General features: G+C 47.2%; 1 protein-coding gene across 1 annotated transcript in view; it reads right to left on the bottom strand.

Annotated features, from left to right (window-relative positions):
* galnt16 (UDP-N-acetyl-alpha-D-galactosamine:polypeptide N-acetylgalactosaminyltransferase 16) overlaps positions 1 to 27,737 on the bottom strand; it is a gene marked incomplete at both ends in the record, with an annotated part of 67,866 nt that overhangs the window by 14,621 nt on the left and 25,508 nt on the right. The window contains 3 exons of the mRNA XM_084181513.1: positions 7,758 to 7,861; positions 12,596 to 12,680; positions 22,702 to 22,789. Coding sequence (XP_084037639.1) covers positions 7,758 to 7,861; positions 12,596 to 12,680; positions 22,702 to 22,789 — 277 coding nt within the window. The remainder of the gene's footprint in view (positions 1 to 7,757; positions 7,862 to 12,595; positions 12,681 to 22,701; positions 22,790 to 27,737) is intronic.

Raw genomic sequence — 27,737 nt, 5'->3', positions numbered from 1 at the left:
GTCACATCATTTGTTAAATAAAGTCCACCTGTGTGCAATTTAAGTGTCACATGATCTCAGTATATATACACCTGTTCTGAAAGGCCCTAGAGACCACTAAGCAAGGGGCACCACCAAGCAAGCGGCACCATGAAGACCAAGGAGCTCTCCAAACAGGTCCGGGACAAAGTTGTGGAGAAGTACAGATCAGGGTTGGGTTATAAAAAAATATCCCAGCATCATGCTGTGGGGATGTTTTTCCATCGGCAGGGACTGGGAAACTGGTCAGAATTGAAGGAATGATGGATGGCACAGGGAAATTCTTGAGGTTTGAGACTGGGACGGAGGTTCACCTTCCAGAAGGACAATGACCCTAAGCATACTGCTAAAGCAACACTCGAGTGGTTTAAGGGGAAACTTTTAAATGTCTTGGAATGGCCTAGTCAAAGCCCAGACCTCAATCCAATTGAGAATCTGTGGTATGACTTAAAGATTGCTGTACACTAGCGGAACCCATCCAACTTGAAGGAGCTGGAGCAGTTTTGCCTTGAAGAATGGGCAAAAATCCCAGTGGCTAGATGTGCCAAGCTTATAGAGACATACCCCAAGAGACTTGCAGCTGTAATTGCTGCAAAAGGTGGCTCTACAAAGTATTGACTTTAGGGGGGTGAATAGCTATGCACGCTCAAGTTCAGTTTTTTTTTTTTTTTTTCTTGTTTGTTTCACAAATTTTTTTATTTGCATCTTCAATGTGGTAGGCGTGCTGTGTAAATCAAATGATACAAACCTCCCAAAAATCAGTTTTAATTCCAGGATGTAAGGCAAAAAGGAAAAATGCCAAGGGGGGTGAATACTTTCGCAAGCCACTGTAGAATTCCCTTCTCCCAGCTGCCATGCTCCGAAGCACCTCTCACTCACATGGCTCTCTAAGATATCTCAATTATTATTAGCCAATGCGCGTTATGTGATCGGGTCCTTCTCACAGGCATTTCAGCTAAGAAGTAGGCTACAAGTGAATGAAGACAGACACATCAACTGCGGACGTCCATATTTAGCCTACTTTTAGTCAGCCAACAAGATGAGTAGGCCTAACGAACCGCAAAAGCACTAGCCTATGGCAATCTAGTATCCCCCATTGTACAAAAGTTGACCCATTCTATTGGTGAACTTGTCCTTCTGTGAAATAAATAAATATTCCAAACGTACTCTGAGACAGTTGTGGGATAGATCCCAAATTAATACAACCACTAGCATCAAAACAACTTAAGGTAGAGCACGGCGCTTGTAACGCCAAGGTAGTGGGTTCGATCCCCGGGACCACCCATACACAAAAAAAATTAATAATAATGTATGCACGCATGACTGTAAGTCGCTTTGGATAAAAGCGTCTGCTAAATGGCATATTATTATTATTATTATAAAAGCAATTGTCTTTACATATACTAAATAATATATGTGGGAAATTAGTTTTGATTTAGAATGTACCATTTTCATGCACCTGTCTCGGAACAAGGACATGAAAAAAATATATATATACATGTCATCTATGCACTTAAATAGCAAATGGAGGACGCTTTTCCCGGGATTCATTTTCATGCCAGCCAGGTAGGCTATACTCCTGTTGTGAAGCGAAGCAATGTGCTTAATATTAGGAAAGTTGAGAAATAAATATAGTAGGCCTAGCCTATAGAAAGCTGATGGGATCCTCCTCTTTTTAATAGAGGCCATCAAAACTCTGTTTTCTCACGTAATTCCATAGCCTGTAGAAATGTTGCGCAACATGAGCTCATGGACTCTCATGAAGTGTTTGATTAGATTTTCGATTCCATTTGCATTGATGTCAGAGTGATTAGAGGGACAATAGAGTGCTGAGTACCAGGCAGTTAGCAGGTTTGGTAGGATACTAATGACCATCACCAGCATCAGATCTTGGAGAAGCCTAATTACCGTGACTAAATGGAAACGTGGAATTTGACTGCCGTCATGACTCGTGATCGTCGGTGTGGCGGTAATACGGTCACCGTGACTGCCCTAGTCCTACTGTATATCCTCCGGTATATACCAGACTTCCTGTCTCTCTATCTGTCTGTCTGTGTTATGTGGGCAGCTTGTCTCTCCCTTTTCTGTTTCCCTTCCTCCTTGTTTTGTCCCCTCTTTGTCTGTTGTATCTGTATGTGTGTTTGTCCCCTTTATGTGGGTGTGTCTGGAGTGGATCAGGGGGCGTGCTCAGGATCTGCCTCTCCTGTGCAGCTGCGGGTTGTTTCCAGTGATTCCTGCCTACGCAGCTGCATCCTATTCTCTCATCAACCTGCACTACTTATTCCTGGGCATGGCTCTCCACCGGCGCCAGATCGTTGTTCTTACTAGAGCGGTAACTTGGCTCACCAGTAAAGTTATATTATCTTAGTCTTCAGCCTGGCTTTTTACTCTCCTTAACCTGTCGTTTGTTTTTTCTTCAGTTCAGACATACCTCCCTGCCTGCCTGCCTTCGTGCCTGCCTGCCTGCCTCAGCCTCTCCTTCCTCCGGAGCCGACTAGCCCACTCTGTTCCTTTTTCTTCAGTTGTTTTTTGGACTATGACAAATTGAACTTTTATTAAAAATATTTTTGTTTCCTCCACTCCCTTAGTCGTGTTTGTTTCTCTGAGTGCTGGGTTGAACCATAGCGTAACAGAACGATCTGGCCATGGACCCAACAGAGAAACAGCACGGGGCAAACGAAGACAGCTTCCAACAAGCTATCCAGGCTCAAGGAACGTTGCTAGGACAGCATGACCAATTGATTCGGACTCTTGTGGAAGATAATCATCAACTGCTGAACCAGGTGACTCAGTTAACTACACAAGTCTCTAAATTGTCTGTTATCAGTTCTCCATCTCTCTCTGACCCCCAGTTTGATGCACCCCAAGTTGTTTCCTCGGACATTATGCAGGCTTCGTTCCGTCGGGAACCCCCTGTCACGTCGCCTGAACCGTTCAATGGAGAATTGGACAAGTGCCGGGGATTTTTGCTTCAGTGTGACTTGATTTTTTGGCAGAGACCACTGTCGTTTTCTACTGATTCCTCTAAGGTACATTATGTTCTGGGGCTGTTAAGAGGGAGAGCTCTGGTTTGGGCTGAGGCTGTGTGCTCAGATCAAACTTTGACTGGATTGACTTTTGCTGATTTTTCTGCTAAATTGAAGACTGTTTTTGACCATCCTGACCATGTGGGTAATTCCTCCAAGATACTTTTTAATTTGAGGCAGGGTTCTAACAGTGTGGCAGAGTACTCTATTGAGTTCTGGACGTTGGCAGCGGACTCCAAGTGGAACAATGTGGCACTTCAAGGAGCATTTCTAAACGGTTTGAATGAAGCCATTAAGGATGAACTGGCTGCTCGTGATGAGCCACATGATTTACATTCTCTCGTTTCCCTGTCCATTAAGCTAGACAACCGGTTGCGGGAGAGGCGTCGGGAGAGAGGCGGTCGGCCACATCTAGGAGGACGAGTTCCCCAGCCTTCAACCACTCGAGTCTCGCCTCCCCGGAGCCGGCAGCTTCTTGTTCCTGATCCCATCCCGAGCACAGAGGAGGAACCAATGCAAGTGGGTCGAGCTCAACTACCTCCAGCAGAGCGGCAACGGCGCCTCCAGGCAGGTGAGTGCCTGTACTGTGGAGACGCCACACACATTCTGGCTACATGCCCTAAGCGACCCAAAAGACAAGGCTCGCTTGTAACGGTGGGTCTACTTGCGAGCCCAGAGTTAGATCCGGAACCCGTCATTCCCCGATTACAAGTACCTGTAACCTTACGTTTCCAGAGTCATTCCCTGCCACTCTCAGCTCTCATAGACTCAGGTGCAGAAGACAACTTTATTAGCCACCAGTTCGTTACACAAGCTCGTATCCCCATGGAGCCACTACCTACCCCCATTCGGGTCACAGCCCTTGATGGGCGCCTCCTCGCGGAGATAACTCATCAAACCTCCCCCGTTTCCCTAGTGATTTCTGGCAATCATTGTGAAAGCATTCAGTTAAGAGTTATGTCTGGCTCAGCTACCTCCCTAATCCTTGGCTTCCCCTGGTTGGCTCTTCACAACCCACAAATTGATTGGACACGTCACACCATTCTCAGTTGGAGCACTAACTGCCATTCAGAGTGCCTTAGATCAGTGGTTCCCCCCACTAAGTGTAAGCCAACTCATCCCTCAGCTCCTCTCGATCTCATCTGTCCCCAAGGAATACCATGACTTAGCGGAGGTTTTCAGTAAGGACAAGGCTCTGTCTCTACCACCACATAGGCCTTATCATTGCCCTATTGAACTGCTTCCTGGTGCTCCCTTGCCCTCTAGTCGCTTATACAATCTGTCCCGACCGGAAAGAGAGGCAATGGAGCAGTATATTGGGGATTCTCTGGCCTCGGGCATAATCCGTCCCTCGTCGTCTCCTTTGGGTGCAGGGTTCTTTTTCGTGGAAAAGAAAGACAAGTCGTTACGCCCCTGTATCGATTTCAGGGGTTTAAACAACATAACTGTTAAAAACAAGTATCCCCTTCCACTTATCAACTCAGCTTTTGAACCTCTGCATGGCGCCACAGTTTTTTCCAAGCTCGACCTCAGGAACGCTTATCACCTTGTCCGAATCCGAAAGGGAGATGAGTGGAAAACCGCTTTCAACACTCCACTGGGACATTTTGAGTATTTGGTCATGCCCTTTGGGCTCTCAAACGCCCCTGCTGTTTTCCAAGCCATGGTGAACGATGTTCTTAGGGATTTTTTGAACCGTTTTGTCTTTGTATACCTGGATGATATTCTTGTTTTTTCCAAGTCTCCCGAGGAGCATGAGTCACACGTCCGTCAAGTCCTTCAACGGCTCTTGGAGAACAAGCTGTACGTCAAAGCAGAAAAGTGTGAGTTCCACAAACAGTCTACATCGTTCCTTGGTTTCATAATTGAGAGCGGGCAGGTGAAGGCGGACCCCGAGAAGATCCGGGCAGTGACGGAATGGCCCACACCCACCACCCGTAAGCAACTTCAACGATTTTTGGGCTTTGCAAACTTCTACCGTAGATTCATTAAGGGTTTTAGTAAAGTGGTGGCACCCCTTACTAGACTCACATCCCCAAAAGTCCCTTTTCTGTGGTCCCCTGAGGCGGAGCAGGCGGTAGGGGTTTTGAAGGAACTGTTTTCCACCTCCCCCGTGTTGATACACCCCAATACCTCTCTGCAGTTTGTTGTGGAGGTGGACGCGTCGGACTCAGGTGTGGGAGCAGTCCTCTCCCAGCGCTCCCCCACTGACCAAAAGCTTCACCCCTGTGCTTTTTTCTCCAAGAAATTGTCACCCACAGAACGGAATTACGACGTTGGAAACCGGGAACTGCTGGCGGTCAAGCTAGCACTGGAAGAATGGCGGCACTGGCTGGATGGAGCTGAACTGCCGTTTGTGGTCTGGACAGACCACAAAAACTTGGCTTACATCCAAGCCACTAAGAGACTCAACTCACGCCAAGCCAGATGGGCCCTGTTTTTTAGTAGGTTTAACTTTATTCTTACATACAGACCGGGGTCAAGAAATGTTAAACCAGATGCTTTGTCCCGCCAGTTTGCTGACCCTTCGGAGACCAGCGAGCCTGAGGCAGTCCTGCCTTCCTCATGCGTCGTGGCGGCAGTACAGTGGGAGATCGAGTCTCTTGTGAAGACTGCACTTGCCACGGACCCGGGACCGGGTGATGGACCTCCCAACCTACTCTTTGTTCCCGAGACGGTCCGGTCTCAGGTGTTGCAGTGGATTCACACCTCCCGTTTTGCTGGTCACCCTGGGATGAGACGCACGTTGGCGCTGCTTAGGAGACATTTTTGGTGGCCTTCAATGGAAACTGACGTTCAGGCTTTTGTGGCAGCCTGTTCAACCTGTGCTCGGGGCAAAGCCTCCCATCAGTCCCCTTCGGGGCTGCTATTACCCCTCCCAGTTCCCAGCCGTCCCTGGTCCCACATTGCCATGGATTTTGTCACCGGCCTACCCAAGTCTGAAGGTAATGATACTATACTTACCATTGTGGACAGATTCTCTAAATCTGTCCACTATATAGCATTACCAAAATTACCGTCTGCCAGTGAGACAGCGGACCTCCTAGTCCAACATGTATTCCGTCCCCATGGAATACCTGTGGACATCGTATCTGATAGAGGCCCACAGTTTACTTCCCGTGTTTGGAAGGTTTTCTGTTCTGCTTTGGGTGCTTCCGTTAGTCTGTCCTCAGGGTTTCATCCCCAGACCAACGGTCAAACAGAAAGAGCCAATCAAAACCTCGAAGCAACCCTTCGTTGTGTGGCTGCTCAACATCCATCATCCTGGACCAAACATCTGCCTTGGATAGAGTACGCCCACAACTCCCTCACCACCTCTGCCACCGGTCTTTCACCCTTCGAGGTTACCATGGGTTATCAACCCCCTCTGTTTCCTGCTCAGGAGAAGGAATTGGCTGTTCCTTCGGTTCAGGAGAACCTCCGCCGCTGCCAGAGAGTGTGGAGCGACGCTCGGGAAGCATTGCTTCGGACCACCGACAGGAACAAGACGACAGCGGATAGGAGCAGGACTCCCGCACCTGTGTTTCATCCTGGTCAAGAGGTTTGGCTGTCATCAAAGAACGTACCTCTTCGTACCAAATCACGCAAGCTGTCTCCTCGGTACCTGGGTCCGTTTGTGGTGGAGTCCATCATTAACCCCGCTGCGGTTCGTTTGAAGTTGCCTTCAGCCATGAAGATACACCCTACTTTCCACGTCTCCCAACTGAAACCTGTGTCCTCCAGCCTTTTGTGTCCGCCAGCTGATCCACCTCCACCAGTTCGCCTCATTGACGACCATCCGGCCTACACCGTCAGTAGGCTCCTGGACTCTCGGAGGCGGGGTAGGGGTCTCCAATACCTAGTCGATTGGGAAGGTTATGGACCAGAGGAGAGGTCTTGGGTCCCTAAGCGTTTTGTGTTGGATCCTCAGCTGATCACGGACTTCCATCACGACAACCCTGACAGGCCTGGTGGGTCGCCAGGTGGCGACCATTGAGGGGGGGGTACTGTTATGTGGGCAGCTTGTCTCTCCCTTTTCTGTTTCCCTTCCTCCTTGTTTTGTCCCCTCTTTGTCTGTTGTATCTGTATGTGTGTTTGTCCCCTTTATGTGGGTGTGTCTGGAGTGGATCAGGGGGCGTGCTCAGGATCTGCCTCTCCTGTGCAGCTGCGGGTTGTTTCCAGTGTTTCCTGCCTACGCAGCTGCATCCTATTCTCTCATCAACCTGCACTACTTATTCCTGGGCATGGCTCTCCACCGGCGCCAGATCGTTGTTCTTACTAGAGCGGTAACTTGGCTCACCAGTAAAGTTATATTATCTTAGTCTTCAGCCTGGCTTTTTACTCTCCTTAACCTGTCGTTTGTTTTTTCTTCAGTTCAGACATACCTCCCTGCCTGCCTGCCTTCGTGCCTGCCTGCCTGCCTGCCTGCCTCAGCCTCTCCTTCCTCCGGAGCCGACTAGCCCACTCTGTTCCTTTTTCTTCAGTTGTTTTTTGGACTATGACAAATTGAACTTTTATTAAAAATATTTTTGTTTCCTCCACTCCCTTAGTCGTGTTTGTTTCTCTGAGTGCTGGGTTGAACCATAGCGTAACAGTCTGTCAGTAGCTCACAGTCATCTCTAAAATGAGAAGAACGTACATCTGGACATTTTGTTCTCCCTAGATATCTAATCAGATGGGACAGAGACTCATCTCAGTGAATTAAACAAAGTCACACCCACTCAGTGAACTCACCAAAGTTCTCTCCGCCCCAGATGTCCATGTGAGTGTCGTATTGCCCCAGGTGGTTAAACCAGCTCTTGTCCATCACAAAGATCCCTCCTGCAATCACTGGAGTTCTATAGCAGAGGACAGACAGACAGACACACAGAGGACAGACAGACAGACACACAGAGGACAGACAGACAGACACACAGAGGACAGACAGACAGACACACAGAGGACAGACAGACAGACACACAGAGGACAGACAGTCAGAAACACAGAGGACAGACAGTCAGACAGACAATAGGAACACAAAGGCTTCATAAAGGATCAGATCCCCATATATTATTATATATATATATTATATTTCCATCTAATGTTATTCTTTACCACCATTTTGGGGGGTTTAAAGCGTTAGGCCAGTAACCGAAAGGTTGCTGGTTCGAATCCCAGAGCCAGCAAGTTGGAAAAATCTTTCTGCCCTCGAGCAAGGCAGTTAACCCCCAACATCAACCGCTCCCCGGGCGCCGATGACGTGGATTAGGGCAGCCAGCTCTCTGATTCAGAGGGGTGGGGTTAAATGCGGAAGACACATTTTGGTTGAATGCATTCAGTTGTATATCTGACTAGGTACCCCTTTTTTTTAAATCTTTTTTTTTTAGGGGGTAGATCAGCTTTAATATTGCAGATAGATTGTGGCTTCTATCAATGTAATTGTCTGCATCATTTCCGATCCCCCATATATATATATATATTATTTTAAATATACTTTCCTTTATTGTTTTCCCCTAATCCTACCACCCCTCCCCTAATTGGAGTAAACTAATGGACAACAACACATAAGCTTCTACTTCCAGCTTATACATACTATGTACATTTTACAGACAGTATATTTTACATTGGTTATATTTTGTTTTTTATTTTTAGTCCCACCCTTCTGCTCCCCTCAACCCCTCCCATCTATCTCCGAACACCATCCAGGTTATTTTTCAACTGTGCGGTGATGTTTCACAACATTTCTGAACCTTTCTATTCTCATAGTTTCTACAGATTGTAAATTAAAGATAACAATTTAAGAGTATTATATTATTGATCGATTTACTTTTCAGATCATCCAGCAGTGCTATTTGCAGAGTTAACTCCAGGTAAATGTTTCAATTCTTCAGCCATTGCTGAATCTGTGACCAAAAACAAGCTACATATGGACAGTACCAAAACAAATGATCTAATGATTCTGGTTCTTCGCAGCAAAATCCGCAGATATGGGATGGTTGCATCCCACATATACATTCTATTGGTTGCAAGAATTTTGTATAATAACTTGAATTGAAAAACTCTCCGGCATTGTTTTGTGTATCAGTTCATAAACCATGTGCCATGGAATCGGTACATCGAAAATGTCAACCCAACTATTTTGCAATCTATATGGGACGGCTGTCAATCCTTTGGTCCTTCAATGAAACTGGTATACTTTTTTATTTATCACAATTTTCTTTAACCAATTATGTTCTTTAATGCAGGGCCGACAGACAAGTTCCTTACTTTCTCCCCCTTCCACTTGCCTCTTCCATTTTTGCGGAAATGCTGCAATTAGTTGGTTGTAATTTTGGGTAGAGCAGACATTTCCAGATGTTTCTGTTAGCTGCATGTGTGACATACACTACCAGAGTGTGCAAAGCTGTCATCAAGGCAAAGGGTGGAGAATCTCAAAATATAAAATATATCTTGATTTGTTTAACACTTTTTTGGTTACTACATGATTCCATATGTGTTATTTCATAGTTTTGATGCCTTCACTATTATTCTACAATGTAGAAAATTGTAAAAATAAAGAAAAACCCTGGAATGAGTAGGTGTTCTAAAACGTTTGACTGGTACTGTAACTCCACCAGTCCTATTTATGATATCATTTACAAAGATTATACAGTTTTTTTTTTTCTGCTCCAAAACTGTATAAAAAAATATATATCAATTAGTATATTTGAATTTAACCATAATATTTGTTGTAATATTTGTTCTGTCTTTTCTGGTGGATTAAACTGAAATTGCAACCAACTTTCTATGGCTTGTTTTAAAAATAGCTATATTTTTTAGATTATTTCTTTTTCAAATAACCGAAAGTGAGAGGTTGTAATCTGAATAAAGGGAAAAAGGCCATTCTTCAACATGGGGTGAGCCATTCTTACTAATCTACTTGAGAACCAGTTCGGATTTAAGTATAACAAATAAAATGGATTATTTTTTTCTCATATAATTTAAAAAACTGTTCGCTAGGCGTAGGCAAGACCATAAACAAACTGGGATAATACCAAAGAGTTAATCAGGGTGATTTTTCCACAAATAGCAAGATCCATGGTAGCAAGATCTTATCCTATTTTGCTAACTTTCTATTAACATTTATTGTAGTGAGATCATTTATTTATTTTGGTATATGAATACCGAGTATGTCCAAATCACCGTCAGACGATTTTATTGGTAAACTACATGGTAATGTAAAAATTGTTTTTTTTAGTGATCCAATACGTAATATAGTACATTTATCATAATTTGGTTGTAATCCAGAGAGGTTAGAAAATGTATCTAGATCCTCTATGAGGCTGTGGAGGGATTCAAGTTGTGGATTTAAAAGAAAACATTAATCATCAGCGTACAATGACAACTTTGTTTTTAAGCCCTGGATTTCTAATCCCTTGATATTATTGTTGGATCAGATTTTAATAGCTAACATTTTGATGGCCATAATAAATAGATATGCCGATAGTGGACAACCTTGTTTTACTCCTCTTGACAGTTTAATACTTTCTGAGAAGTATCCATTATTTACAATTTTACACCTGGGGTTACTATACATAACTTTAACCCATTGTATAAGAAATTCTCCAAATTGAAATATTCCAGGCATTCGGAAATTGCATTCAGAAAGTATTCAGACCCCTTGATTTTTTCCACATTTTGTAACATTACAGCCTTCTTCTGGATGTAAACATTTATTTTCTCATAACTCTACACACAATACCCCATAATGACAAAGCAAAAACAGGTTTTTATAATTTTTTGCAAATGTATTACAAATAAAAACCTGAAATATCACATTTACATAAATATTCAGACCCTTTACTCAGTACTTTGTTGAAGCACTTCTGGCAGCGATTACAGCCTCGAGTCTTCTTGGGTATGACGCCACAAGCTTGGCACGCCTGTATTTGGGAAGTTTCTCCCATTATTCTCTGCAGATCTTCTCAAGCTCTATCAGTTTGGATTGGGAGCATTGCTGCACAGCTATTTTCAGGTCTCTCCAGAGATGTTAGATCGGCTTCAAGTCCGGGCTCTCACTGGGCTACTCAAGGACATTCAGAGACTTGTCCCAAAGCCACTCCTGTGTTGTCTTGGCTGTGTGCTTAGGGTCGTTGTCCTGTTGGAAGGTGAACCTTCGCCCCCAGTCTGAGGTCCTGAGCGCTCTGGAGCAGGTTTTCATCGAGGATCTCTCTGTACTTTGCTCCGTTCATCTTTCCATCAATCCTGACTAGTTTCCCAGTCTCTGCCGCTGAAAAACATCCCCACAGCATGATGCTACCACCACCATGCTTCATCGTAGGGATGGTGCCAGGTTTCCTCCAGACGTGATGCTTGGCATTCAGGCCAAAGAGTTCAATCTTGGTTTCATCAGACCAGAGAATCTTGTTTCTCATGGTCTGAGAATCCTTTAGGTGCCTTTTGGCAAACTCCAAGCGGGCTGTCATGTGCCTTTTACTGATGAGTGGCTTCCGTCTGGCCACTCTACCATAAAGGCCTGATAGGTGAAGTGCTGCAGAGATGATTGTCCTTCTGGAAGGTTCTAGCATCTCCACAGAGGAACTCAGAGGAACTCGATTGCTGAGTTTGGCCGGGCGGCCAGTCTTGGTGGTTACAAGCTTCTTACATTTAAGAATGATGGAGGCCACTGTGTTCTTGGAGACCTTCAATGCTGCAAAAAAAATTTGGTACCCTTCCCCAGATCTGTGCCTCGACACAATCGACACAATCCTGTCTCGGAGCTCTACGGACAATTCCTTCGACCTAATGGCTTGGTTTTTCTCTGACATGCACTGTCAACTGTGGAATCATATATAGACAGGTGTGTGCCTTTCCAAATCATGTCCAATCAATTGAATTTACCACAGGTGGACTCCAATCAAGTTGTAGAAACATCTCAAGGATGATCAACGGAAACAGGATGCACCTGAGCTCAATTTCGAGTCCAATAGCAAAGGGTCTGAATACTTATGTATAAGGTATTTCTGTTTTTAATTTGTCATAAATTTGCAAAAATTTCTAAAAACCTGTTTTCGCTTTGTCATTATGGGGTACTGTGTGTAGATTGATTTGTTTTTATTTAATCCATTTTAGAATAAGGCTGTAACATAACAACATTTTGAAAAATGGAAGGGGTCTGAATACTCTCCAAATGCACTTTATATATAAATTCCAGTCTTTATCAAAAGCCTTTTCAAAGTCTGCTATGAATATCAGGCCTGGTTTCCCAGATTTTTCATAGTGTTCTATTGTTTCCAGTACTTGTTTTATGTTATCTCCAATGTATCTTCCATGTAAAAAACCTGTCTGATTAGGATGAAAAATATCCAACAATACCTTTTTAAATTCTATGCGCTATGCATTTTGCTAGAATTTTTGCGTCAGAACACTGAAGTGTAAGGGGCCTCCACATTTTTTTTTATGGACTGAATCTTTATATTTACCACCTGGGTCCTGTTTCAGTAATAATAAAATCAGACCTTCTTGTTGAGTATCTAATAATCTACCATTTTTATAGGAGTGGTTAAAACATGTATATATATATATATATATATACCTGAAGACACTATAACTACCTGATAGGCAGAGTGGGATCATTCCTGGACATCTTCTGTTCGATGGGAATCTGCTCCCATTTAAAGTGTAAACTCCAGTCAAACCCTGAGAGAAAGAGAGAGATAAAAGTTATGAGATGGCTAGTGAAAGTGAATGCTGTGCGTGGTGGGGGTTATGAGATGGCTAGTGAAAGTGAATGCTGTGCGTGGTGGGGGTTATCAGATGGCTAGTGAAAGTGACTGCTGTGCGTGGTGGGGGTTATGAGATGGCTAGTGAAAGTGAATGCTGTGCGTGGTGGGGGTTATCAGATGGCTAGTGAAAGTGACTGCTGTGCGTGGTGGGGTTATGAGATGGCTGTGGTGGGGGTTATCAGATGGCTAGTGAAAGTGAATGCTGTGCGTGGTGGGGGTTATGAGATGGCTAGTGAAAGTGAATGCTGTGCGTGGTGGGGGTTATGAGATGGCTAGTGAAAGTGAATGCTGTGCGTGGTGGGGATTATGAGATGGCTAGTGAAAGTGACTGCTGTGCGTGGTGGGGGTTATGAGATGGCTAGTGAAAGTGACTGCTGTGCGTGGTGGGGGTTATGAGATGGCTAGTGAAAGTGAATGCTGTGCGTGATGGGGGTTATGAGATGGCTAGTGAAAGTGACTGCTGAGCGTGGTGGGGGTTATGAGATGGCTAGTGAAAGGGACTGCTGAGCGTGGTGGGGGTTATGAGATGGCTAGTGAAAGTGACTGCTGTGCGTGGTGGGGATTATGAGATGGCTAGTGAAAGTGACTGCTGTGCGTGGTGGGGGTTATGAGATGGCTAGTGAAAGTGAATGCTGTGCGTGGTGGGGGTTATGAGATGGCTAGTGAAAGTGACTGCTCTGCGTGGTGGGGGTTATGAGATGGCTAGTGAAAGTGAATGCTGTGCGTGGTGGGGGTTATGAGATGGCTAGTGAAAGTGAATGCTGTGCGTGGTGGGGGTTATGAGATGGCTAGTGAAAGTGAATGCTGTGCGTGGTGGGGATTATGAGATGGCTAGTGAAAGTGACTGCTGTGCGTGGTGGGGGTTATGAGATGGCTAGTGAAAGTGACTGCTGTGCGTGGTGGGGGTTATGAGATGGCTAGTGAAAGTGAATGCTGTGCGTGATGGGGGTTATGAGATGGCTAGTGAAAGTGACTGCTGAGCGTGGTGGGGGTTATGAGATGGCTAGTGAAAGGGACTGCTGAGCGTGGTGGGGGTTATGAGATGGCTAGTGAAAGTGACTGCTGTGCGTGGTGGGGATTATGAGATGGCTAGTGAAAGTGACTGCTGTGCGTGGTGGGGGTTATGAGATGGCTAGTGAAAGTGAATGCTGTGCGTGGTGGGGGTTATGAGATGGCTAGTGAAAGTGACTGCTCTGCGTGGTGGGGGTTATGAGATGGCTAGTGAAAGTGAATGCTGTGCGTGGTGGGGGTTATGAGATGGCTAGTGAAAGTGAATGCTGTGCGTGGTGGGGGTTATGAGATGGCTAGTGAAAGTGACTGCTGTGCGTGGTGGGGGTTATGAGATGGCTAGTGAAAGGGACTGCTGTGCGTGGTGGGGGCTATGAGATGGCTAGTGAAAGTGACTGCTGTGCGTGGTGGGGGCAATGAGATGGCTAGTGAAAGGGACTGCTGAGCGTGGTGGGGTTATGAGATGGCTAGTGAAAGTGAATGCTGTGCGTGGTGGGGGTTATGAGATGGCTAGTGAAAGTGACTGCTGTGCGTGGTGGGGGTTATGAGATGGCTAGTGAAAGGGACTGCTGTGCGTGGTGGGGGCTATGAGATGGCTAGTGAAAGTGACTGCTGTGCGTGGTGGGGGCTATGAGATGGCTAGTGAAAGTGACTGCTGTGCGTGGTGGGGGTTATGAGATGGCTAGTGAAAGTGACTGCTGTGCGTGGTGGGGGTTATGAGATGGCTAGTGAAAGTGACTGCTGTGCGTGGTGGGGGTTCAGAGATGGCTAGTGAAAGTGAATGCTGTGCGTGATGGGGGTTATGAGATGGCTAGTGAAAGTGACTGCTGAGCGTGGTGGGGGTTATGAGATGGCTAGTGAAAGGGACTGCTGAGCGTGGTGGGGGTTATGAGATGGCTAGTGAAAGTGACTGCTGTGCGTGGTGGGGATTATGAGATGGCTAGTGAAAGTGAATGCTGTGCGTGGTGGGGGTTATGAGATGGCTAGTGAAAGTGAATGCTGTGCGTGGTGGGGGTTATGAGATGGCTAGTGAAAGTGACTGCTCTGCGTGGTGGGGGTTATGAGATGGCTAGTGAAAGTGAATGCTGTGCGTGGTGGGGGCTATGAGATGGCTAGTGAAAGTGACTGCTGTGCGTGGTGGGGGTTATGAGATGGCTAGTGAAAGTGACTGCTGTGCGTGGTGGGGGTTATGAGATGGCTAGTGAAAGTGACTGCTGTGCGTGGTGGGGGTTATGAGATGGCTGTGGTGGGGGTTATGAGATGGCTAGTGAAAGTGAATGCTGTGCGTGGTGGGGGTTATGAGATGGCTAGTGAAAGTGACTGCTGTGCGTGGTGGGGGTTATGAGATGGCTAGTGAAAGGGACTGCTGTGCGTGGTGGGGGCTATGAGATGGCTAGTGAAAGTGACTGCTGTGCGTGGTGGGGGCTATGAGATGGCTAGTGAAAGGGACTGCTGAGCGTGGTGGGGGTTATGAGATGGCTAGTGAAAGTGAATGCTGTGCGTGGTGGGGGTTATGAGATGGCTAGTGAAAGTGACTGCTGTGCGTGGTGGGGGTTATGAGATGGCTAGTGAAAGGGACTGCTGTGCGTGGTGGGGGCTATGAGATGGCTAGTGAAAGTGACTGCTGTGCGTGGTGGGGGCTATGAGATGGCTAGTGAAAGTGACTGCTGTGCGTGGTGGGGGTTATGAGATGGCTAGTGAAAGTGACTGCTGTGCGTGGTGGGGGTTATGAGATGGCTAGTGAAAGTGACTGCTGTGCGTGGTGGGGGTTCAGAGATGGCTAGTGAAAGTGAATGCTGTGCGTGATGGGGGTTATGAGATGGCTAGTGAAAGTGACTGCTGAGCGTGGTGGGGGTTATGAGATGGCTAGTGAAAGGGACTGCTGAGCGTGGTGGGGGTTATGAGATGGCTAGTGAAAGTGACTGCTGTGCGTGGTGGGGATTATGAGATGGCTAGTGAAAGTGAATGCTGTGCGTGGTGGGGGTTATGAGATGGCTAGTGAAAGTGAATGCTGTGCGTGGTGGGGGTTATGAGATGGCTAGTGAAAGTGACTGCTCTGCGTGGTGGGGGTTATGAGATGGCTAGTGAAAGTGAATGCTGTGCGTGGTGGGGGCTATGAGATGGCTAGTGAAAGTGACTGCTGTGCGTGGTGGGGGTTATGAGATGGCTAGTGAAAGTGACTGCTGTGCGTGGTGGGGGTTATGAGATGGCTAGTGAAAGTGAATGCTGTGCGTGGTGGGGGTTATGAGGTGGCTAGTGAAAGTGAATGCTGAGCGTGGTGGGGGTTATGAGATGGCTAGTAAAAGTGACTGCTGTGCGTGGTGGGGGTTATGAGATGGCTAGTGAAAGTGACTTCTGTGCGTGGTGGGGGTTATGAGATGGCTAGTGAAAGTGACTGCTGTGCGTGGTGGGGATTATGAGATGGCTAGTGAAAGTGACTGCTGTGCGTGGTGGGGGTTATGAGATGGCTAGTGAAAGTGACTGCTGTGCGTGGTGGGGGTTATGAGATGGCTAGTGAAAGTGACTGCTGTGCGTGGTGGGGGTTATGAGATGGCTAGTGAAAGTGAATGCTGTGCGTGGTGGGGGTTATGAGATGGCTAGTGAAAGTGAATGCTGTGCGTGGTGGGGGTTATGAGATGGCTAGTGAAAGTGACTGCTGTGCGTGGTGGGGGTTATGAGATGGCTAGTGAAAGTGACTGCTGTGCGTGGTGGGGGTTATGAGATGGCTAGTGAAAGTGAATGCTGTGCGTGGTGGGGGTTATGAGGTGGCTAGTGAAAGTGACTGCTGAGCGTGGTGGGGGTTATGAGATGGCTAGTAAAAGTGACTGCTGTGCGTGGTGGGGGTTATGAGATGGCTGTGGTGGGGGTTATGAGATGGCTAGTGAAAGTGAATGCTGTGCGTGGTGGGGGTTATGAGATGGCTAGTGAAAGTGACTGCTGTGCGTGGTGGGGGTTATGAGATGGCTAGTGAAAGGGACTGCTGTGCGTGGTGGGGGCTATGAGATGGCTAGTGAAAGTGACTGCTGTGCGTGGTGGGGGCTATGAGATGGCTAGTGAAAGGGACTGCTGAGCGTGGTGGGGGTTATGAGATGGCTAGTGAAAGTGAATGCTGTGCGTGGTGGGGGTTATGAGATGGCTAGTGAAAGTGACTGCTGTGCGTGGTGGGGGTTATGAGATGGCTAGTGAAAGGGACTGCTGTGCGTGGTGGGGGCTATGAGATGGCTAGTGAAAGTGACTGCTGTGCGTGGTGGGGGCTATGAGATGGCTAGTGAAAGTGACTGCTGTGCGTGGTGGGGGTTATGAGATGGCTAGTGAAAGTGACTGCTGTGCGTGGTGGGGGTTATGAGATGGCTAGTGAAAGTGACTGCTGTGCGTGGTGGGGGTTCAGAGATGGCTAGTGAAAGTGAATGCTGTGCGTGATGGGGGTTATGAGATGGCTAGTGAAAGTGACTGCTGAGCGTGGTGGGGGTTATGAGATGGCTAGTGAAAGGGACTGCTGAGCGTGGTGGGGGTTATGAGATGGCTAGTGAAAGTGACTGCTGTGCGTGGTGGGGATTATGAGATGGCTAGTGAAAGTGAATGCTGTGCGTGGTGGGGGTTATGAGATGGCTAGTGAAAGTGAATGCTGTGCGTGGTGGGGGTTATGAGATGGCTAGTGAAAGTGACTGCTCTGCGTGGTGGGGGTTATGAGATGGCTAGTGAAAGTGAATGCTGTGCGTGGTGGGGGCTATGAGATGGCTAGTGAAAGTGACTGCTGTGCGTGGTGGGGGTTATGAGATGGCTAGTGAAAGTGACTGCTGTGCGTGGTGGGGGTTATGAGATGGCTAGTGAAAGTGAATGCTGTGCGTGGTGGGGGTTATGAGGTGGCTAGTGAAAGTGAATGCTGAGCGTGGTGGGGGTTATGAGATGGCTAGTAAAAGTGACTGCTGTGCGTGGTGGGGGTTATGAGATGGCTAGTGAAAGTGACTTCTGTGCGTGGTGGGGGTTATGAGATGGCTAGTGAAAGTGACTGCTGTGCGTGGTGGGGATTATGAGATGGCTAGTGAAAGTGACTGCTGTGCGTGGTGGGGGTTATGAGATGGCTAGTGAAAGTGACTGCTGTGCGTGGTGGGGGTTATGAGATGGCTAGTGAAAGTGACTGCTGTGCGTGGTGGGGGTTATGAGATGGCTAGTGAAAGTGAATGCTGTGCGTGGTGGGGGTTATGAGATGGCTAGTGAAAGTGAATGCTGTGCGTGGTGGGGGTTATGAGATGGCTAGTGAAAGTGACTGCTGTGCGTGGTGGGGGTTATGAGATGGCTAGTGAAAGTGACTGCTGTGCGTGGTGGGGGTTATGAGATGGCTAGTGAAAGTGAATGCTGTGCGTGGTGGGGGTTATGAGGTGGCTAGTGAAAGTGACTGCTGAGCGTGGTGGGGGTTATGAGATGGCTAGTAAAAGTGACTGCTGTGCGTGGTGGGGGTTATGAGATGGCTAGTGAAAGTGACTGCTGTGCGTGGTGGGGGTTATGAGATGGCTAGTGAAAGTGACTGCTGTGCGTGGTGGGGATTATGAGATGGCTAGTGAAAGTGACTGCTGTGCGTGGTGGGGGTTATGAGGTGGCTAGTGAAAGTGAATGCTGTGCGTGGTGGGGGTTATGAGATGGCTAGTGAAAGTGAATGCTGTGCGTGGTGGGAGTTATGAGATGGCTAGTGAAAGTGAATGCTGTGCGTGGTGGGGGTTATGAGATGGCTAGTGAAAGTGACTGCTGTGCGTGGTGGGGATTATGAGATGGCTAGTGAAAGTGACTGCTCTGCGTGGTGGGGGTTATGAGATGGCTATTGAAAGTGAATGCTGTGCGTGGTGGGGGTTATGAGATGGCTAGTGAAAGTGACTGCTGTGCGTGGTGGGGGTTATGAGATGGCTAGTGAAAGTGACTGCTGTGCGTGGTGGGGGTTATGAGATGGCTAGTGAAAGTGACTGCTGTGCGTGGTGGGGGTTATGAGATGGCTAGTGAAAGTGAATGCTGTGCGTGGTGGGGGTTATGAGATGGCTAGTGAAAGTGACTGCTGTGCGTGGTGGGGGTTATGAAATGGCTAGTGAAAGTGACTGCTGTGCGTGGTGGGGGTTATGAGATGGCTAGTGAAAGTGACTGCTGTGCGTGGTGGGGGTTATGAGATGGCTAGTGAAACTGACTGCTGAGCATGGTGGGGGTTATGAGATGGCTAGTGAAAGTGAATGCTGTGCGTGGTGGGGGTTATGAGATGGCTAGTGAAAGTGACTGCTGTGCGTGGTGGGGATTATGAGATGGCTAGTGAAAGTGACTGCTGTGCATGGTGGGGGTTATGAGATGGCTAGTGAAAGTGACTGCTGTGCATGGTGGGGGTTATGAGATGGCTAGTGAAAGTGACTGCTGTGCGTGGTGGGGGTTATGAGATGGCTAGTGAAAGTGACTGCTGTGCGTGGTGGGGGTTATCAGATGGCTAGTGAAAGTGAATGCTGTGCGTGGTGGGGGTTATGAGATGGCTAGTGAAAGTGACTGCTGTGCGTGGTGGGGGTTATGAAATGGCTAGTGAAAGTGAATGCTGTGCGTGGTGGGGGTTATGAGATGGCTAGTGAAAGTGACTGCGGTGCGTGGTGGGGGTTATGAAATGGCTAGTGAAAGTGAATGCTGTGCGTGGTGGGGGTTATGAGATGGCTAGTGAAAGTGAATGCTGTGCGTGGTGGGGGTTATGAGATGGCTAGTGAAAGGGACTGCTGTGCGTGGTGGGGGTTATGAGATGGCTAGTGAAAGTGACTGCTGTGCGTGGTGGGGTTTATGAGATGGCTAGTGAAAGTGACTGCTGTGCGTGGTGGGGGTTATGAGATGGCTAGTGAAAGTGAATGCTGTGCGTGGTGGGGGTTATGAGATGGCTAGTGAAAGTGACTGCTGTGCGTGGTGGAGGTTATGAGATGGCTAGTGAAAGTGACTGCTGTGCTTGGTGGGGGTTATGAGATGGCTAGTGAAAGGGACTGCTGTGCGTGGTGGGGGCTATGAGATGGCTAGTGAAAGTGACTGCTGTGCGTGGTGGGGGCTATGAGATGGCTAGTGAAAGTGACTGCTGTGCGTGGTGGGGGTTATGAGATGGCTAGTGAAAGTGACTGCTGTGCGTGGTGGGGGTTATGAGATGGCTAGTGAAAGTGACTGCTGTGCGTGGTGGGGGTTATGAGATGGCTAGTGAAAGTGAATGCTGTGCGTGATGGGGGTTATGAGATGGCTAGTGAAAGTGACTGCTGAGCGTGGTGGGGGTTATGAGATGGCTAGTGAAAGTGACTGCTGAGCGTGGTGGGGGTTATGAGATGGCTAGTAAAAGTGACTGCTGTGCGTGGTGGGGGTTATGAGATGGCTAGTGAAAGTGACTGCTGTGCGTGGTGGGGGTTATGAGATGGCTAGTGAAAGTGACTGCTGTGCGTGGTGGGGATTCTGAGATGGCTAGTGAAAGTGACTGCTGTGCGTGGTGGGGGTTATGAGGTGGCTAGTGAAAGTGAATGCTGTGCGTGGTGGGGGTTATGAGATGGCTAGTGAAAGTGAATGCTGTGCGTGGTGGGGGTTATGAGATGGCTAGTGAAAGTGAATGCTGTGCGTGGTGGGGGTTATGAGATGGCTAGTGAAAGTGAATGCTGTGCGTGGTGGGGGTTATGAGATGGCTAGTGAAAGTGACTGCTGTGCATGGTGGGGGTTATGAGATGGCTAGTGAAAGTGACTGCTGTGCGTGGTGGGGGTTATGAGATGGCTAGTGAAAGTTACTGCTGTGCGTGGTGGGGGTTATGAGATGGCTAGTGAAAGTGACTGCTGTGCGTGGTGGGGGTTATGAGATGGCTAGTGAAAGTGAATGCTGTGCGTGGTGGGGGTTATGAGATGGCTAGTGAAAGTGAATGCTGTGCGTGGTGGGGGTTATGAGATGGCTAGTGAAAGTGAATGCTGTGCGTGGTGGGGGTTATGAGATGGCTAGTGAAAGTGACTGCTGTGCGTGGTGGGGGTTATGAGATGGCTAGTGAAAGTTACTGCTGTGCGTGGTGGGGGTTATGAGATGGCTAGTGAAAGTGACTGCTGTGCGTGGTGGGGGTTATGAGATGGCTAGTGAAAGTGAATGCTGTGCGTGGTGGGGGTTATGAGATGGCTAGTGAAAGTGACTGCTGTGCGTGGTGGGGGTTATGAAATGGCTAGTGAAAGTGACTGCTGTGCGTGGTGGGGGTTATGAGATGGCTAGTGAAAGTGACTGCTGTGCGTGGTGGGGGTTATGAGATGGCTAGTGAAACTGACTGCTGAGCGTGGTGGGGGTTATGAGATGGCTAGTGAAAGTGAATGCTGTGCGTGGTGGGGGTTATCAGATGGCTAGTGAAAGTGAATGCTGTGCGTGGTGGGGGTTATGAGATGGCTAGTGAAAGTGACTGCTGTGCGTGGTGGGGGTTATGAAATGGCTAGTGAAAGTGAATGCTGTGCGTGGTGGGGGTTATGAGATGGCTAGTGAAAGTGACTGCTGTGCGTGGTGGGGGTTATGAGATGGCTAGTGAAAGGGACTGCTGTGCGTGGTGGGGGTTATGAGATGGCTGTGGTGGGGGTTATCAGATGGCTAGTGAAAGTGAATGCTGTGTGTGGTGGGGGTTATGAGATGGCTAGTGAAAGTGAATGCAGTGCGTGGTGGGGGTTATGAGATGGCTAGTGAAAGTGACTGCTGTGCGTGGTGGGGGTTATGAGATGGCTAGTGAAAGTGACTGCTGTGCGTGGTGGGGTTTATGAGATGGCTAGTGAAAGTGACTGCTGTGCGTGGTGGGGGTTATGAGATGGCTAGTGAAAGTGAATGCTGTGCGTGGTGGGGGTTATGAGATGGCTAGTGAAAGTGACTGCTGTGCGTGGTGGAGGTTATGAGATGGCTAGTGAAAGTGACTGCTGTGCGTGGTGGGGGTTATGAGATGGCTAGTGAAAGGGACTGCTGTGCGTGGTGGGGGCTATGAGATGGCTAGTGAAAGTGACTGCTGTGCGTGGTGGGGGCTATGAGATGGCTAGTGAAAGTGACTGCTGTGCGTGGTGGGGGTTATGAGATGGCTAGTGAAAGTGACTGCTGTGCGTGGTGGGGGTTATGAGATGGCTAGTGAAAGTGACTGCTGTGCGTGGTGGGGGTTATGAGATGGCTAGTGAAAGTGAATGCTGTGCGTGATGGGGGTTATGAGATGGCTAGTGAAAGTGACTGCTGAGCGTGGTGGGGGTTATGAGATGGGACTGCTGTGCGTGGTGGGGGTTATGAGATGGCTAGTGAAACTGACTGCTGAGCGTGGTGGGGGTTATGAGATGGCTAGTGAAAGTGAATGCTGTGCGTGGTGGGGGTTATCAGATGGCTAGTGAAAGTGAATGCTGTGCGTGGTGGGGGTTATGAGATGGCTAGTGAAAGTGACTGCTGTGCGTGGTGGGGGTTATGAAATGGCTAGTGAAAGTGAATGCTGTGCGTGGTGGGGGTTATGAGATGGCTAGTGAAAGTGACTGCTGTGCGTGGTGGGGGTTATGAGATGGCTAGTGAAAGGGACTGCTGTGCGTGGTGGGGGTTATGAGATGGCTGTGGTGGGGGTTATCAGATGGCTAGTGAAAGTGAATGCTGTGTGTGGTGGGGGTTATGAGATGGCTAGTGAAAGTGAATGCAGTGCGTGGTGGGGGTTATGAGATGGCTAGTGAAAGTGACTGCTGTGCGTGGTGGGGGTTATCAGATGGCTAGTGAAAGGGACTGCTGAGCGTGGTGGGGGTTATGAGATGGCTAGTGAAAGTGAATGCTGAGCGTGGTCGGGGTTATGAGATGGCTAGTGAAAGTGAATGCTGAGCGTGGTGGGGGTTATGAGATGGCTAGTGAAAGGGACTGCTGTGCGTGGTGGGGGTTATGAAGATTGTACCCACACGTTAGAGGTTATGTTCTGAGTACTGACCTCCCCTCAGGTCGGCTGAAGCTGCCAAGTAGGCGAAGTTATCCAGGCTGATGACATCGATGATGGGGCTGACCACCCGGGTATGGTCCTGGGAAGAGGAGAGAGAGACAGGGACATAGTGCACGGTCACACATAATGGCAAAGGTGCATAAAGATGGCGGTCCCCATGACCTTCCCGCAAACTCCTCGTTTGCTAAGTTTGCTGTATTGTACATTGCTCTCCGTTACTCTTTTTGTATCAGCATTAGCACAGTATACATGATCCCAATTCTAGTTCCAAGACGGAGTCAATTTGAGAAAACTAAAAAGTAGACTGTGCTGATTTACTGGCACACTGAACCACGTCGCACGCCGTAGTTTAACAACTCTGTGAGTAGTGCTGAAACGATGACGTCATATCTGAACGTCCTTATGCACCTTTGCCATTAGATACAGTTTTACTTTATTTAGGACATTTGTGCAATCATAGAGGGGAGATGAGAGAAACGATATGAAGGAGTGGGGGTTGAACCCTGACCTCCGGTGGGGAGAGGAGAACTGGGGACGATACTGCTAGAACACAGGCTGTGCCAACCAGAAGATGAGAAAGCAGGAATTTGCGAATAAAAAATGAAAATATTAAAGATGTTTTTATTTATACCGGTAAATTTGTGCTTAGTATTGTTTTCTTTGACAACTGTGGTATAAGTGGGATAAACGGCTTAAACAAACGCAACGCAAATAAACGTTTCTGTTATTCTGGTTGCAAAGGTCGTGACTGTGTAGCCATAATGTTAGCGAGTTGGCTGGCTAGCAGCTAGCAAGGGCTAAGAACGCTGAGCGACGGAACATAGAGAACGAAGGACTAGGTCGCGTCCGTAAATATCGAACTAAACGAACAAACGACTGGGTCGCGTCCGTAAATATCGAACTAAACGAACAAACGACTGGGTCGCGTCCGTAAATATCGAACTAAACGAACAAACGACTGGGTCGCGTCTGTAAATATCGAACTAAACAAACAAACGACTGGGTCGCGTCCGTAAATATCGAACTAAACAAACAAACGACTGGGTCGCGTCCGTAAATATCGAACTAAACGAACAAACGACTGGGTCGCGTCTGTAAATATCGAACTAAACAAACAAACGACTGGGTCGCGTCCGTAAATATCGAACTAAACAAACAAACGACTGGGTCACGTCCGTAAATATCGAACTAAACGAACAAACGACTGGGTCGCGTCCGTAAATATCGAACTAAACGAACAAACGACTGGGTCGCGTCTGTAAATATCGAACTAAACGAACAAACGACTGGGTCGCGTCCGTAAATATCGAACTAAACGAACAAACGACTGGGTCGTGTCCGTAAATATCGAACTAAATGAACAAACGACTGGGTCGCGTCCGTAAATATCGAACTAAACGAACAAACGACTGGGTCGCGTCTGTAAATATCGAACTAAACAAACAAACGACTGGGTCGCGTCCGTAAATATCGAACTAAACAAACAAACGACTGGGTCACGTCCGTAAATATCGAACTAAACGAACAAACGACTGGGTCGCGTCCGTAAATATCGAACTAAACGAACAAACGACTGGGTCGCGTCCGTAAATATCGAACTAAACGAACAAACGACTGGGTCGTGTCCGTAAATATCGAACTAAACGAACAAACGACTGGGTCGCGTCTGTAAATATCGAACTAAACGAACAAACGACTGGGTCGCGTCTCTAGCAACCAAAAGATGAGAAAGTATGAATTCTCGTATAAAAATATTAAAGAAAATGTTTTATTTCTACCGATTAATGTGTGCTTTAGCATTGTTTCCTTTGGCAACTGTGGTATAAAATGAACTCCGCAAAGGGACTCGGTTCCACCACGACCCACTGTGTCGTCCATTATTTATGAGTGTGTGTTTGTGTTTGTGAGTGTGAGTGTGTGTTTGTGTTTGTGAGTGTGTGTTTGTTTGTGAGTGTGTGCTTGTTTGTGAGTGTGTGCTTGTTTGTGAGTTTGTGTGTGTGTGTGTGTGTGTGTGTGAGTGTGTGTTTGTGAGTGTGTGCTTGTTTGTGAGTGTGTATTTGTGTTTGTGAGTGTGTGTTTGTGAGTGTGTGTGTGTTTGTGAGTGTGTATTTGTTTGTGAGTGTGTGCTTGTTTGTGAGTGTGTGCTTGTTTGTGAGTTTGTGTGTGTGTGTGTGTGTGTGTGTGTGAGTGTGTGTTTGTGAGTGTGTGCTTGTTTGTGAGTGTGTGCTTGTTTGTGAGTGTGTATTTGTTTGTGAGTGTGTATTTGTTTGTGAGTGTGTGTTTGTGAGTGTGTGTTTGTGAGTGTGTTTGCGGGTGTGTGTGTGTGAGTGTGTGTGTGTGTAAGTGTGTGTTTGTGAGTGTGTGTGTGTGTGTGTGAGTGTGTATTTGTTTGTGAGTGTGTATTTGTTTGTGAGTGTGTATTTGTTTGTGAGTGTGTATTTGTTTGTGAGTGTGTGTTTGTGAGTGTGTGTTTGTGAGTGTATTTGCGGGTGTGTGTGTGTGAGTGTGTGTGTGTAAGTGTGTGTTTGTGAGTGTGTGTGTGTGTGTGTGAGTGTGTGTTTGTGAGTGTGGAGAGGAGAGGAGAGGAGAAGGAGAGGTGGGGAGAGGAGAGGAGAGGAGGGGAAAAGAGGGGAGAGCATGAAACAGCACTCAGCCAGAGAGCTTTGGGAAGAGCCACTCTCAACAGCTTGAAACAATAACTCTTTTATAGGGTTATTTAATGATCACTCTGAGTGTGTGTGTGTGAGTGTGTGTTTGTGAGTGTGAGTGTGTGTGTGTTTGTGAGTGTGTGTTTGTGAGTGTGTGTTTGTTTGTGAGTGTATGTGTGTGAGTCAGTGTGTATCTTACGGTGGATTAGCTTTACAAAGGGAAAGTCAAACAGACTGTTTCCAATTAGAACCCTGACTGCATCCCAAATGGCACCCTATTCCCTATATAGTGCACTACTTTAGACCAGAGAATGACACCCTATTCCCTATATAGTGCACTACTTTAGACCAGAGAATGACACCCTATTCCCTATATAGTGCACTACTTTAGACCAGAGAATGGCACCCTATTCCCTATATAGTACACTACTTTAGACCAGAGAATGGCACCCTATTCCCTATATAGTGCACTACTTTAGACCAGAGAATGGCACCCTATTCCCTATATAGTGCACTACTTTAGACCAGAGAATGGAACCCTATTCCCTATATAGTGCACTACTTTAGACCAGAGAATGGCACCCTATTCCCTATATAGTGCACTACTTTAGACCAGAGAATGGCACCCTATTCCCTATATAGTGCACTACTTTAGACCAGAGAATGGCACCCTATTCCCTATATAGTGCACTACTTTAGACCAGAGAATGGAACCCTATTCCCTATATAGTGCACTACTTTAGACCAGAGAATGGCACCCTATTCCCTATATAGTGCACTACTTTAGACCAGAGAATGGCACCCTATTCCCTATATAGTGCACTACTTTAGACCAGAGAATGGCACCCTATTCCCTATATAGTGCACTACTTTAGACCAGAGAATGGAACCCTATTCCCTATATAGTGCACTACTTTAGACCAGAGAATGGCACCCTATTCCCTATATAGTGCACTACTTTAGACCAGAGAATGGAACCCTATTCCCTATATAGTGCACTACTTTAGACCAGAGAATGGCACCCTATTCCCTATATAGTGCACTACTTTAGACCAGAGAATGGCACCCTATTCCCTATATAGTGCACTACTTTAGACCAGAGAATGGCACCCTATTCCCTATATAGTGCACTACTTTAGACCAGAGAATGGCACCCTATTCCCTATATAGTGCACTACTTTAGACCAGAGAATGGCACCCTATTCCCTATATAGTGCACTACTTTAGACCAGAGAATGGCACCCTATTCCCTATATAGTGCACTACTTTAGACCAGAGAATGGCACCCTATTCCCTATATAGTGCACTACTTTAGACCAGAGAATGGCACCCTATTCCCTATATAGTGCACTACTTTAGACCAGAGAATGGCACCCTATTCCCTATATAGTGCACTACTTTAGACCAGAGAATGGCACCCTATTCCCTATATAGTGCACTACTTTAGACCAGAGAATGGCACCCTATTCCCTATATAGTGCACTACTTTAGACCAGAGAATGGCACCCTATTCCCTATATAGTGCACTACTTTAGACCAGAGAATGGCACCCTATTCCCTATATAGTGCACTACTTTAGACCAGAGAATGGCACCCTATTCCCTATATAGTGCACTACTTTAGACCAGAGAATGGCACCCTATTCCCTATATAGTGCACTACTTTAGACCAGAGAATGGCACCCTATTCCCTATATAGTGCACTACTTTAGACCAGAGAATGGCACCCTATTCCCTATATAGTGCACTACTTTAGACCAGAGAATGGCACCCTATTCCCTATATAGTGCACTACTTTAGACCAGAGAATGGCACCCTATTCCCTATATAGTGCACTACTTTAGACCAGAGAATGGCACCCTATTCCCTATATAGTGCACTACTTTAGACCAGAGAATGGCACCCTATTCCCTATATAGTGCACTACTTTAGACCAGAGAATGGCACCCTATATCCCTATATAGTGCACTACTTTAGACCAGAGAATGGCACCCTATTCCCTATATAGTGCACTACTTTAGACCAGAGAATGGCACCCTATTCCCTATATAGTGCACTACTTTAGACCAGAGAATGGCACCCTATTCCCTATATAGTGCACTACTTTAGACCAGAGAATGACACCCTATTCCCTATGTAGTGCACTACTTTAGACCAGAGAATGGCACCCTATTCCCTATATAGTGCACTACTTTAGACCAGAGAATGGCACCCTATTCCCTATATAGTGCACTACTTTAGACCAGAGAATGGCACCCTATTCCCTATATAGTGCACTACTTTAGACCAGAGAATGGCACCCTATTCCCTATATAGTGCATTAATTTAGACCAGAGAATGGCACCCTATTCCCAATATAGTGCACTAATTTAGACCAGAG

Source organism: Coregonus lavaretus (genome assembly GCF_964263955.1).
Source record: "Coregonus lavaretus genome assembly, chromosome: 18".
Classification (NCBI taxonomy): Eukaryota; Metazoa; Chordata; class Actinopteri; order Salmoniformes; family Salmonidae; genus Coregonus; species Coregonus lavaretus.
Note: the sequence above shows the minus strand (reverse complement) of the source record. Positions and strands in the feature narration are given on the sequence as shown.